This window comes from Sardina pilchardus, chromosome 24 (assembly GCF_963854185.1).
Source record: "Sardina pilchardus chromosome 24, fSarPil1.1, whole genome shotgun sequence".
Classification (NCBI taxonomy): domain Eukaryota; kingdom Metazoa; phylum Chordata; class Actinopteri; order Clupeiformes; family Clupeidae; genus Sardina; species Sardina pilchardus.
In genome coordinates, this window is record NC_085017.1 from 22097667 (window position 1) to 22112666 (window position 15000).

The 15000-nt window shown below is 47.3% G+C and overlaps 1 protein-coding gene across 1 annotated transcript in view; it reads right to left on the reverse strand.

Moving 5' to 3' along the window:
• gabbr2 (gamma-aminobutyric acid (GABA) B receptor, 2) overlaps positions 1 to 15000 on the reverse strand; it is a 215297-nt gene that overhangs the window by 51256 nt on the left and 149041 nt on the right. Inside the window, exons 8-12 of the mRNA XM_062529769.1 lie at positions 11965 to 12025; positions 6061 to 6141; positions 4907 to 5057; positions 3996 to 4128; positions 1843 to 1950 (exon numbers count right to left, since the gene is read on the reverse strand). Coding sequence (XP_062385753.1) covers positions 1843 to 1950; positions 3996 to 4128; positions 4907 to 5057; positions 6061 to 6141; positions 11965 to 12025 — 534 coding nt within the window. The remainder of the gene's footprint in view (positions 1 to 1842; positions 1951 to 3995; positions 4129 to 4906; positions 5058 to 6060; positions 6142 to 11964; positions 12026 to 15000) is intronic.

Genomic DNA, 15000 nt, shown 5'->3' on the forward strand with positions numbered 1-15000 from the left:
CTCAGCATCACCAGTAAACAACACCAGAGCACAAACTACCATGGGCAAAGGACTTTACAAAGATATGTACTCTCTGATGCAAACATTTGAATGCGAGCGTGCACGCATACACACACACACACAAACACACAAACACACACACACACACACACACACACACACACACACACACACACACACACACACACACACACACACACACACACACACACACACACACACACACACACACACACACACACACACACACACACACACACACACACACACACACACAAAGGAAACAGCTGATGTAGTAGCCTACACTATTGTGTGTGGTTTGGGGTGTGAGGTGTTCCTCATTGCCTCAACCTGGGCCACACCGTATATCTGTCTTTGCTCCTCTCTTCTTTTCTCTTTCCTCCCTTATTCATTCACTCACTCAACCATTCTTTTCACCTAAATCACTCCTTTACCTCTCTCCCCCCATCCACTCAACTCAATTCCATTTTCAATTCAATGAGCTTTACTGGCATGACTGTACCTTTTACTACAGTGTATATTGCCAAAGCAGTAATGGAGAAAATGGCATCAAGAGAAGAAAAAAACAAAGAAAGAAATAAAGAAAGAACATACTTATCAATTAAACTCTAAACTAAACTTCTAAAACTCATTCTCCTACTCAATCATCCTCTCCCTGTTTATCTGTTCTGCTTCCTCATAGTGAGCACTCCATCTGCTGTGTTGTTGCTCTCTCCTCAACAGTCACGCCTGGCCCCGATGCTGTTGTGTGTGTCGTGCGGTATAGATCACAGTAGTGTAATTCCATCATGTCTGCTCTGACGCGCCTGCATGTTGTGCTGTGTAGACGACAGTGGTGTAATTCTATCATGTCTGCCATGACATGCTGTTGTCGGGCGCGGTGCCGTGTGTGTTAGCGTTAGCGTAGTGTAATTCTATCTCCTGTCCTGCATCATGCAGCATTGGTGCCCAACGTATAATCACAGATCACGCCTTAGGTTCACACAGGGCTGCTCGTTACTGCAAAAAGAAACCTGGAGGGTTTCTCTCTCTCTCTCTCTCACTCTCTCTCTCCTTCTCACTGTCTCTCTATCCCTTCCTCTCTCTCTCCCTCTTTTATTTCCACTCTGTCTCTGCCTTTCTCTCCTTCTCACCATCTCTCTATCTATCCCTTCCCCCCCTTTCTCTCTCTCTCTCTCTCTCTTTCTATATCCCTATCTTTCTCTCTCCCTCTCTCTCTACTCTGTGTCATGATGTACACTCTTCTCCGTGGCTGTGATGGTTAATTATTATGATTTGGGCCCCGCCACATTCTGCCTCGGTGAACAGACGACTGCGGAGCGTCATGTGTGACCGCGAGCCGGAAAACGCGTCCGCCCGCTCGCCCACCTGCCCACCCACAACCTTCCTGGCGCCCGCCGCCCATGAATATGGATCTCCAGAAGTACCCGAAGCTGTACTCAAGGAAAACGCCACTGATTCTCTGACCAAGAGACGCAATATGCAAATAACAACAAACGTGACATTTATTTGACTGTCTGTCTGGTGTGTCAAACCGGCTCCAAATCAGCATGATCTCATAGTTAATGTTCCACTTGGTTTCAGAACACAGGGCTTAAAACGACTCATGTGTGTGTTATCAATGCACTACTTTGTAGGGATTTAAGGTGTTTTTGATTCATGGGATGGTTCAATAAAAGGGGTTTTAAAAGTCAAAAGTCTTATCAATGCTTCAGGAGAATGCTTCAATGAGGAATATGAATATGGAATATCTTCACCGCTTCAGAGTATTAGAATGACTTCATGATGATGAAGAATGCGCTGCTGACGACAAGAACTGACCTTCTTCTTCATTTTCACGTTCTTGAAGATGGCGTGGACTCTCCAGGTCTTGGCGAACATGGCGCCGAAAGCGGTCGTGTAGCCCACGATGAGGATCCATGTTCGGACCTGGGGAGGACAAAGATGTCTGGAGTCAGTCCGTGCGGGGACCGAAAATACACCAGTGACGCAAAGATGTCCGCCGATTAACAATTAAACAGCTCAACCCACAAAAAAAAAAGACTAAGCGTGTTTGAAAGCAGAGGATGTACTGGAATATGCTTAAATTTTGATGCTGTGAAATTCGAAAGTAGTAGTGCACACACACATATACACACACACACACACACACACACACACACACACACACACACACACACACACACACAGACAATGTGATAACGAAATCCCCTGGTAGCAGCCTGTTTTCCCATTTGTCTGTATGGATAAAGATAACTCTTTTCAGGACCTGTGAGTCACCATGCTTCTCTCTCTCTCTCTCTCTCTCTCTCTCTCTCTCTTTCTCATTCTCTCTCTCCCCCCTCCCTCTCTCTCTCTGTTGCTTTCTCTGTCTCCGTTCCCTCTCTCCCTTCCTCTGTAGTGCAGCAGGACCTAAATCCTTGAGACTAGACATTATTTCAGCGTTGATGTGTGAATACTATGTTGAAGGCACTTCCCCTCCTCTCTCCCTCTGTTTCCACTCCATGTGCTACTCTATGAGGAAATGTGTTTGTATTACATCTACTGCAAAAATATACCTTCTATAGGAAAACACTGTATATTACAGAACCTTTGAGTGTATCTACACAATGACGTACAGTGCAACAAACCCAATACCATGTACTTATGTTGTACTTATAAAATACATTATTATTATTACCGTAATTTCCCGACTATTAGCCGCGGTTTATACATTGATTTTGCAATATTTCTTCAGCTATGAGGTTAATACAGGGGGGCAGATAATATGGTGTTTAATATGGTTTTGTTTCTTTTAACTTGCATAAAACACTGTCCTGCGGCTTATACACCATGCGGCTTATATGCAGGAAATTACTGTAATACATGACAATTAATCATTATACATTACTAATGCATTAAACCTATTATATCAATTAGTTACACAGTTTGTTACACTGTACTTCAGCAGTATGTAGTAACCTATAACAGGGTTCTGTAATATAAAGAATTACTGTTAATTTCCTAACAGTAATCTGAAATTTGTATTTCATCACATACAAAATATGCTGTTGTTTAGAGTATATTATGAACCAATCACAGTTGTAATGAATGTTTTTTTTTATAGGGAGATTCATTTGCCCACATAGATGAGTACTGTAGTGGGTTGCACCAGCTGAACGTAAGTTTCATCTTAGCTTAGTTCTAACGTAACTAAAATATAACGGGTTGCACCATGCAAATAGATTATTGCATTATTGTAGAGTACTGGTCAGTAGATTGTCCTCAAGTGGCCCAGTTCCGTCCTGGCAGTGCCTCTCGCTCCCTGGCCCTGTCAGTGGTGCTCCGTCCGTGTGAGGGTCTCACTTTGGCGCTTTCATATTATTTGGGCTATCTCCCGCAGGGCCCTAACTATCTCTGTAATCAAAGCGCTCTAATTAAAAGAGCAGACATGTTCAAATGAGAGCGGCGAGAGAGAGGCGCTCGAGAGCGGCGCTCGAGCGAGCGAGCGAACGCACCCAGGGGCGGAATCAATCAGCTCCGCGCTCCGTTATCAAGCGGCCCCACCTTCGCCTTCGCCACCACCGCCGCCGGAACAGGTGGCGCGGAATTCTTGGCAACCCAGAAAAAAAGCCGCCTGACGATGGGACAGATCTGGCAACGGATCTGTCCCAGATCAGGGCCAGGCTGGTTCCAGAGTCCACTCCTAACTGGGTTGGTTGGGCTGAGTGCAGGTCTAACCACCTGTGCCAGTGTTCCTAAAACTAGCAGAGCAGGTCTCCAACCCCCCAGAGAATCCCAGTGGCAATTTACAGCTGTGAAAAAAATACTCTCTTGGCAGAGTGCCCTTCTTTCCAACACGCTTACTCCCTAATTAGGAGGCAGGGGGGAGGGCAATCATCTGCTGACATGAATACATTTTAAATATACATATCAACACAACATTAATATAAATATCAATACAGTGTGAATATAAACATAAGCATAATGCTCACAGTGCAGAGGGTCTCAAACTCCTTGTCGGAGACGAAGGAGCCGTCCAGGCCGAAGAGGAAGATGGAGGCGTAGGAGAGCATTCCCCCGAGGATGATCAGGTTGTTCATGTACGGACTGGACATCTTTATCAGCCTACCGACAGACAGGCAGACAGACAGACAGGACAGTCAAGTCAAAGACGTGTGCTCCATTCACTCAAACATTTCCTGCATAACATTCTCTGTGTGGTCCTACACAAGGAGTCTTTCAACATTTAGTGTACGTTTTAAAGATGGTTTTAACAAAGGCACTGCAGATGTTGCAGACGTTGTCTCTGCAGGGTGCATGAGTTAGTGGGAAACACTGAGTGTTGAGCAGTTCTTCCTGATCTATGGCATGTACTCCCATTTCTGACCTGTGTTGTGTAACACTCTACCCGTGGTTCCTGTAGTGATCCACTCTGCAATTGTAGTTCCCTATCTGTGATTCCTGCTCTGCCCTGTACTAAACTGTTCTGCCTGGTTCCCTACTTGTGGTCCTGCTCTGCCCTGTACTAAACTGGTCTGCCTGGTTCCCTACCTGTGGTTCCTGCTCTGCCCTGTACTAAACTGTGATGCCTGGTTCCCTACTTGTGGTCCTGCTCTGCCCTGTACTAAACTGGTCTGCCTGGTTCCCTACCTGTGGTTCCTGCTCTGCCCTGTACTAAACTGTTCTGCCTGGTTCCATACCTGTGGTTCCTGCTCTGCCCTGTACTAAACTGTAGTGCCTGGTTCCATACCTGTGGTTCCTGCTCTGCTCTGTTTTAAACGGTTCTACCTGGTTTCCATACCTGTGGTTCCTGCTCTGCCCTGTACTAAACTGTGATGCCTGGTTCCCTATCTGTGGTTCCTGCTCTGCCCTGTACTAAACTGTTCTGCCTGATTTCCCATACCTGTGGTTGCGGTTCTTGATGTTGAAGAAGAGGAAGGCTCCGGCCATGAGCATGCCCAGGATGGTGATGGTGGACAGGATACTGTAGAGCGGCACGCTGATATGCCAGCGCTGCAGACGCACAAATGTCCGGTCCTTAGGGGGCTCCACGCCTGAGGAAGCGAGAGAACACCGGAGAACAGAACAGCAAATCAGACGGAACAGAGAACGTGTAGAAATGTGAGATGTAGAAAAAAAAAAACGGCCTCTTTTGTAACAGAGTTCCGTTTTTTTTTCTCTCAATTATCTCTATTCTGAGAAAAAAGACAGTTGTCTGTCCTACTCAGCGGCCGAGTTGCTATGGCGAGAGGATCGGAGGTGATGTTCCAACACGCGGTTACATCACTGAGGATGTTCTCAAGTGTCAAGAGTGAGAAGTGAAAAGGAAATGAGAGTGTCCCAATCTCCGGAAAAAAAAGGCCAGCTGCGATGTTACATCTCTCTTTTCTCTCCTTTCTCAGTAGGCTACTACAGTACAGCTGCCAGGTACAGTACAGTGAATGACATTCGGAGAGAGGAAGCTCACTCCAGGTGAGCAGTGAGAGGTGGGCATTATGTTCCAGACTGAGCGAACAGACAACTTGAATCACGGAAATTTCCAGAACTCTTGTGTATGGTGGTGGGACTTGCTAACATGCAAAACACTCCAAAAAAAAAAGACATGACTAAAAAGTAATTCAAGCTCCGACTTGAGGGGACTTGAAGATGTAGGTCAGTTATTAGATTTTGGGTTGGTGATCATAGCCTTGCTCTGGTTATTTGATATATTTATATTTTTCCTACCCTCTTTCAAACAGACCAATAACTGAGGCATTTCTGAGGTTATTGAGTTCTGCTGAGTTGGGGACTAGACTTGAAAAGCTGTGATTTACTTGTGAGCAACTAGGACACTCCAGAGGCAGACAAAAGGGGTCACTCTTGACACCAGGGCATGAGCTACATAACGCTGTGAATAATTCATTTATGATCGAACGAGAGGGAGACCTTGTGTCACAGATATTTACGTATGTATCCACACGCACCCGCACACACACACACACACACACACACACACACACACACACACACAGAACACACACATACACACACATACACACGTGTCAGACAAATCCATACCTTGAAACCTGATGGAGTTGTTGATAAGGTCCAACACGTCTGCGATGGCGTTATACTCCCCCACCTTCACCTCCTGCCCCTCTGTGTGAGACAAAGAAAGAGAGAGAAAAGGGGAGGATAGAGATGGAAAAAGAGAGAGAGAAAAGGGGAGGATAGAGATGAGAAAGAGAGAGAGTCAGGTAGAGAACCAGAGGGATGTTACAGAAAGACAGAGAGGGGGGGATAGAGAGGTGTGTGAGAGAGAGAGAGAGAGAGAGAGAGAGAGAGAGAGAGTCAGGTAGAGAATCATAAGGGGGTTACAGATAGACAGAGAAAGGCAGAGACAGAAAGAGAGATAACGAAAGAAAGGAAGAAAGAGAGAAAGAAAGAAAGAAAGAAAGAAAGAAGAAGAGAGGAGTCAGCACATCAGAGAGCCAGACTGGCACTGACACAGGCAGTATTTTTCCGCTTGTCCAACCCAGCGGAACAGCAGGCTTCTGGAGCGCCGGTGCAGCCTGGCAGCGCCCACATGTTCCCCGACTCCTCACGTCCACACAGCAGGCCGCTGACGTCACGGAGACGGCCTGTCAGGAAGCTTTACAGGTGGCCACGGCAACTCAGGCCCGGGAGTCCATACTCATCAGCGTAAATACACACACACACACACACACACACACAACACAGGCCTGCGCCGGTACCGTCTGGTGCTGCGTCATCCGTCAGAACACAGTCTTCCCGATGTGCTCGGGCGCGGAACATCCTGAGGAACAGTGCTAGCGGTACTGAGCGAGGCACTTCTACAGGATACACAATGATGCCAAACCACAGGACCTTGATAGTGGGCCTAGAAACGTGAGCCCGTGTGAAGATGCTCAAACATTCAGCCTCAATAGCCAGGAGACACCTGAACCCCTTATGCAAAATTGGTTGTTTGTATACTGGGCATCTCACTGATTATTTGACTGATTGATTGTTGATTGATTGATTGATTGATTGATTGATTGATTGATTGACTGACTGACTGACTGATTGATTGATTGATTGATTGATCCATACATTAATTCGTTCATTCATTCATTCATCCATTCATCTTCCATGATTGAAAATGTGTGTAGCTGAGGATATGAGAAGAATGGCCTTACTGCCAACGCAGTTAAAACTCCAACGCAATCATTGTCAACCCTTTCTGGATATACAAAGTTGGAAACACAAGTAAAGCCTACCTTACACTGACAAGATTTGGGAAAGATTCTTGAAAGATTGTAGTATTCTATAGAAAAGCATGAATGAGGGGCGTTAGTTAAAAGACTACAATCTTTCAAGAAGCTTTCCCAAATCTTGTCAGTGTAAGGTACACTTGGCTTTACAGTAATATGACGCCCCTTGTGGCCTGATCTGAGATCAGAAAACTCTCATCCCAGGGTCATTATGAGCTCACATGAGTACTGGTCCAGGTGCTGAACTCCCACTCTCAATATGAAGGCTCCGGGGAAGGCCGGATGTACAGTTCTAATGATAACAGGAAGCCAGGGAGAGCATTGCAAAAAGGAGAACATTTGAGAATAGTAGAGATGTCAACATTGTGATTTTGCATGGAATAGACCCATGGGAAACAATTGATCTCGCCTGAAAAAAACAAAAAAAAAAAACACTTTGTGACATCGTTTGACACAAGATCCACGTAATGGCTTCCCGAGTGCAGTAACAATGACTTTAACCGTTGATGAATCCTTGACATTTCCAGCGTCTTTTTTTCTTCCTCCAAGGGCTCATTCCGCTGCCAGTCTCGCTCCATCTGAGAGCCATCATCAAAGTCAGCATTAGTCCCAAATGGGTACATGTACTGACACCGTGCCATCATCCCTCAGCCAGCAGCTTTGGTCCTCTGCCTTCGCCTCTCCATGCAAAGGCTTTCATACACACGTTACGTATACCCAGATGGCCTGAGAGAAATTATGGGGAATGGGGAACTCTATATTCCAGGCAATTATTTTCTCTTAGTATGCAAATGATCAGTAAACCCTAGTGTGTGTGTGTGTGTGTGTGTGTGTGTGTGTGTGTACACAGTGTGTGCTCACATTTGATTGTGTGTATGTGTGTGTGTCTACAGTGTATGTGCTCACATTTGGTTGATGTGTGATGTGTGTGTGTGTGTGTGTGTGCGCGTGCATGTGCGCATGCGCATGCGTGTTTGTGTACACATGCATGTCCATAATGTGTGTCTGTGTGTACAGTTGTGTTTGGAATGTGAGGAGCTCATGTCCGCTTCAGCCTTTTTCTGCTCTTTCGCCTCTTTGGGACGAGCAGCAACAAAAGCAGGAGAAGAGAAAGGCGCCGTCACATCAGAGGTTCTTCAGTTCCGTTTGCGTGGCGACACCTTCTGCCTGAGCGGGCGGCTGCCCGGGTGGGAGGGTGGGCGTGGAGGCTCGCTCGGCGCAGCCGATCTGACGTGGCTTCGCGTGATCCCACCTGTCTGCCGTTCCAGTCACGGAACATCGACCGCGGCCGACGCACACGTCGATGCCAACTCCAATGGCACTGCCACTGCCCTCCTACCTGCCCTCAATGTGTGGCATCACTAGACAGAGCAGCACGCACTCAACAAGTGTGTGTGTGTGTATGTGTGTATGTGTGTGTGTGTGTGTGTGTGTGTGTGTGTGTGTGTGTGTGTGTGTGTGTGTGTGTGTGTGTGTGTTTGTATGCCTAGGTGTGTGGGTGGATGATTTTGTGCAAACAGGTTATTATTGCACAATTAAAGTAAAGCCCAATTGTTGAATGATGTTGAGTTGCAAAAATCGAGACAGAGATATGGGAAAAGCGAGGGACATAGAGAGACTGAGAAGAAGACAGAAATGGAGAGAGCGGAGGAGAGGAAATGTGATGTAACCTGAGACAGACAGACAGACAGATGGAGAGATGGACGGACAGACAGATAGACAGAGGGACAAAGGAGCAGATGGAAAGACATGTATGGCAAAATGAGCAATCTCCTGTGTTCTTGTAATATGAAATACACACACACACACACACACACACACTCTGACCCATCTCCTGATGACTAGTGTACCTCCGATCTCCCTCCAGATCCATCAGCGGCGAGGCTGGAGCGTCGGCCTCTCCCTCCCCGTCTTCAAAAAGCCATTTCATGCCCACTGTTTAATCGCCAGGCCCCGGATTTAATCGGAGGACCACGTGAAGGTTCAAGCACGGCGCGCCGTGTGCCAGCTAATGGCTTCGCCGCTATCAAGCGGGCACTACCGAGGACCGGGCAGGGTCACGCGGCAGGAAATTAACAATTCATCTCACTTCACCGCCATCGCATCGCATCGCATACGCGCAATTTTTTTTTTATTTTTGTTAATTATTCTTTTCTGTTTTTTTTTTTTCTTGTACAGAGTACGCAATGAATGACTTGCCTCAATGCTTGGCATAATTTATGACACAGTCGTATAAGTAATTATTTATGAACATGAAAATGGACCGCGGCTTCCTCCGGATATTAGATGGACCCCCCCACCACCACCACCACACCCACACACACACACATCCGCACCACCACACACACACACACACACACAGACGCACACACACCACTGCCACCATCCTCTCTCCACTTAGTTTACATGAACACATGCTTATTAAGGGAGGCCTATTAGAGGGCCATTAGGAGCTGGGTGAGGTAGTCTGAGCTGCTACAGGGCCAGGGATCCAGAGAGAGACAGAGTGATGATGGAGGAGAGGAGAAGAGAGGGGAAGAGAGGAGGAAGAAGAGGAGAGGAGAAGAGAAGAGAAGAGAGGAGAGGAGAGGGGAGGAGAGGAGAGAGGAAGAGGAGAAGAGAGACTGGGTGGGAATAAATATTGGGAGGAGAATAGAGAAAAGATGAAAGCAGAGGGAGGGAGAGATGGAGAGAGACAGGAAGAGGAAGAGGAGAGACGGAATAGAGGAGAGGAAAAGAAAAAGAAAAAGAAAAAAAAGTTGTAGGAGAAGACAGAGGAGGGTAGAGTAGAAGAGAAGTTGAGAAGAGGGGAGGGGAGGTGAGGGAGGAAGCAGGAGGAAGATGCGGAGGAGGAAGAAGAGGAGGATGAGGAAGAGGAGGGAGCAGGTGAGGGGAGCCGACGCAGACCAGGCTCTCCAGGGAGCAGCGTCTCCCACACAGGAGATGGATGGCAGGCCAGAGCCCTGGCCTCTCCACACGCTAACATATTCAGCCTGGGCCAGCCCTCCCCACACTCCCCATATCTATTATCATCCAGACAGCAGGAGAGAGGGAGGGAGGGAGGGAGGAAGGGAGAGAGAGAGAGCGAGGGAGGGGGGAGAGAGAGAAAGAGAGGGAGGGAGGGAGGGAGGGAGGGAGGGAGGGAGAGAGAGAGAGAAAAAGAGAGAGAGAGTGTGTACAAGTGGTAGATGAGAGCGAGATTCTGAGGGAGAAAATGACAGTGACGAGGAAAAGTGCGTGGGGGGGTTTGTGAGCTTGTGTGTGAGTGTGCCAGAGAGAGAATGAGAGAGACCCTAAGGGTGGGCTTGTGTGTGTGTGTGTGTGTGTGTGTGTGTGTGCGTGTGTGCGTGCGTGTGCATATGTGTGTGTGCGTGCATACTGTGTGTGTGTATGTGTGAGTGTGAGTGTGCGTTTACATGTGCTTGTGCGCGTGCGCGTGCATGTGCTTGTGTGAGCGTGTGTGTGTGTGTGTGTGTGTGTGTGTGAGTGCGTAGCTTGTGGTTAGGGATGGATATGGCTCTGCCTACTTTGCCTGGGGCCAGTTAAATCTGTGTGATTGTTGTAGTGGTGCAGAGGCTAGAGAACTCTCCACCACACACTCCACCTCCTCCACCTCCTCCATCTCCTCCACCTCCTTTCTCTCACTTTCTCTCTGTCTCCATTTATTCAGCACTGGCAGCTACCACCTACAGACAGACCCACACAGCCGAGTAGACCAACCTACCTGACACACACACACACACACACACAACCACACAACCACACAACCACACAGAAATGCTGCCTCTTATTCTTGCCCTCTATCTAACCAAAAAGGCTTCTCTCTCTCTATCTTCTACACACACACACACACACACACACACACACACACACACACACACACACATACACACATGCACAGACAATGATGTAAGGTGCTGTGGGGGACACCTCTACAAAGAGACAGATAAAGTAAAAAAAAAAACAGCTTACACACACACACACACACAAACACACACACAAACACACACACACACACACTCACTCACACAAACACACACACACACACACACACACACACACACACACACACACACACACACACACACACACACAGAGACATGGATACACACAGCCATAAGCAATGGGGTGTCGAGGTGGGAATCCCCCATTTAAAGATTAAACCTGCAGAAAACAGTTAATCTGATCCAGCCCTGGCTTTCCTCTAACCACAGTCAACAGCCACTACACACACATACACACACACACACACACATACACACACACACACACACACACACACACACACACACAGTGGATTAATCTCCCGGGGGAAAGAGGCAAGGGCCTGCTTCCACCTTTCCCATTAAAGAGAGACAAAGGGGCAGTGTATCACCAACAAACACACACACACACCTAGCGCAGACACAACATATACACACCAACACACACACAAAGACCAAAATAAACCACATACACTGACACTCACACACATGACATGACTCACGAGCACAGATATCCCCCCACACACAGTTACACACACAGCTGACATTTCCAGAAACACGTTATTAGCACAGCACAACTATCTTCTACTTTCTGTAGCATTTGTTTGGTCAAGCCCTATCCGTCCGTGAATCCAACGCCCGTCATACCTTTCACTCATCGTCACACAGTACATTTACACAGAATGCAGGTAAGTAATGCAGTTAAAAACAGGCTATTCACTTACCCTGAAACTGATTAAATTTAATGGTCCCCATCCGCTCTCCATTCCTGAACATGACTTGACCCTGTCCAGAGAGAGAAAGACAGAAAATGCACGGCACATGAAATATGGACAAATCAATCAATCAGTCAGTCATTCCACCAGTCAATCAATCAATCAATCAATCAAATGAAAACTTCATCCAATAAATAAACAAATCAATAGTTTTCCCATCAAACGACCAGCAGGACAAATTAAATCAGTAACAGCATAGCGGGAAAGAGACAGAAAGTTCCTGACATGTAAGAAAACTGTTAAAAATAATTCAATACATAAACAATTTAATAAAACAATATCTGTTTTTAATTACACCACCAGGTTAAATTAAATTAGTAACAGCTATGTGTGAGGCTCTCATAGTGATGGACTGTTCCGGCTTCACAGCGTTTTTCATATCCTATACGCCTACGGCTTCCTCGGACTGTTGACCGCTCCCAGACCTAAAGGTAGATCATTCGCCATGGCCCGCTGCCATTCATTAAATTAGCGGCCGTCGGAATTGATCGTTTTCGTTCGGTAAACATAATTAATAGTGCTGCCATTGATTGGCTAAATATAAAAAAGGACCAGGGCACAGGGAAGATGAGGCAGAGAGGGGGAAGTGTGTGCGTGTGCATGTGCGTGTGAGTGTGAGTGTGAGTGTGAGTGTGAGTGAGTGTCTGTGTCCGTGTACGTGTGTGTGTGTGTGCGTGTCTGTGTGTGTGTGTGACTGCATTTGTGTGACTGGATGGTTACGAGTGAGCCTTTCCAGATCAATAACTACTCTGGTTAACTTGAAAGCATATACACTGCACCAGCAAACCCTCACTAGTACTACTAACACTGAATGACCAGACTGCATCTGTGAGTGAGGGGGAAAACGTATGATGTCTTTTTCTAGTCTTTGCCAGGACCAATGGGGTATTACCATAATCCAACGCAAAACACACGTACGATGAAGTCACAAGTCTCAGCAGATTTCTCCCGTGATGACATGTGGATGTGCGACTCGTTCTTGAAAAGGGCCTTTGGGCCCCAGCCGTGGCACAACTGGCTGGGGCACCTGCACCGCACGCCGGCGACCCGGGTTCGATTCCCGCCCCGTGGTCCTTTCCGGATCCCACCCCGACTCTCTCACCCATTCGCTTCCTGTCTCTCTCTACTGTCCTGTCAAAATTAAAGGCACAAAAGCCAAAAAAATATACTTAAAAAAAAAAAAAAAAAAAAAAAAAAAAAGAAAAGGGCCTTTGAATATCGGCTGAGAAGTGAACAGCGTCGCCACAAATTCTGAAACAAACTGTACTAGTGTGCAATAAGCCGACGGAGTGACCCCATGCAGGCAGCAGTTAGTGAAAACGGCCTGATCAATTTCAATTGATTTCCTATGTGTGAGCTGTTGCTTTCATAATCACTTTGTACATTATGCCAATGAATGATTCAGTACTAATCTACAAGCACACTTCTGGTGTGTGGGGTAAATCTAGCATAAATTATAGCCCTAAATGAACAAATATGGGCGCTGGAATAAAGATGTGTTGGCTTGTTTGTCTGTTTAACTAAACTCTGATCATGTAGTCTGCCCTCCATCCCCAAACTTCTGTTAGAGGGCATGTGGATGAGGTTTTGGGGCGGCTGCTTGAATAACAACAAAAGCAACAGGTGCTAAACGCAGATAGATGAGAAAAAGGAGACAGACAAAACGGAGTCTGAGACATCACATTGGTTTAAAGGACCAGGAAAGGCTTTCCTGCAATAGCCACAGTCACAGCCACAGCCACAGCCACAGTGTGTGTGTGTGTGTGTGTGTGTGTGTGTGTGTGTGTGTGTGTGTGTGTGTGTTCATCAGAGATGTGACTTGGGAGAGTTGCTCTCTGGCATGTCTCTGTCTCACCCTTGACCACACCTTGTACAGTAGCTCAGGTCCTAGCTTGCCACCGGTCAGTGTGCATCCCACCTTAGGTGCACTGTGTGATGCGTGGTGTGATGTGATGTGTGTCTGTGTGTGTGTGTGTGTCCAAAACATCTCTCTGTTTCTGTCTTTCTCTCTCTCTCTCTCTCTCTCTCTCTCTCTCTCTCTCACACACACACACACACACAAACACAGAGAGAGAAACACGGAAACACAGAAACACACACACACACACACACACACACACACAGTTGCTGTATGGTATGGACGGATACATCCATCCAAACACCTCTGTCTCTACCTCATGCCTTCAGTTCTAATACACACTGGTAAATAATGCAGCACTCCAGGGCATTTGGTGCATATACATCCGCTACCACACTCGTTTCCTCCCTCTCTCGGTATCCCACACTACTCTATCCCCTCTTCTCTCTCTCTATCTGCTGCATAGTCAGAGCCCCTTCTCTCTCTAGTCCTCCTCAGGGCCACTGCAGCTCCTTCCAGCCTCCTCCAGTCCTACTTCTCCCCCTCTCCTCTCTTCCTCTCCCCCTCCTCTTTAGTCTCTCCATCCATCTCGCACTGTAGCCGTGGCATCAGCACAGGGCCCAGTGTGTGGGCTGCAACAGCACCCTCTTGCCCCCTGTTGATAATGGCTTTGGCACTTTCCAGGTGTCTAAAGGTGAGGTGACAGCCTGCTAGAGAGAGTGATAGAAAGAGAGAGAGAAAGATAGAGAAAGAGGGGGAGGGAGCAAGAAAGAGAGAGAGAGAGAGAGAGAGAGAGAGGGAGAGAGAGATTGGGAGAGATGGAGGGAGAGAGAGAGAGGGAAGGAGAGGGAGAAAGAGAGAGACTGAGGGCCATGGCCTCTTTTTCTTCCCTCCTGCACTGTTCCAGCTAAGAGTGTCTCCCATGCGTGCGAAAAGCACACGTCCCCCGAGGGTCAGCACAGGTGAGGCTGCAGGGGCTGACATGCCATCACAGCTGCTGTGAGACGTGACACACACACACACACACACACACACATGCACTCTCTCTCTCTCTCTCTCACACACACACACACACACACACACACATGCACTCTCTCTCTCTCACACACACACACACACACACACAC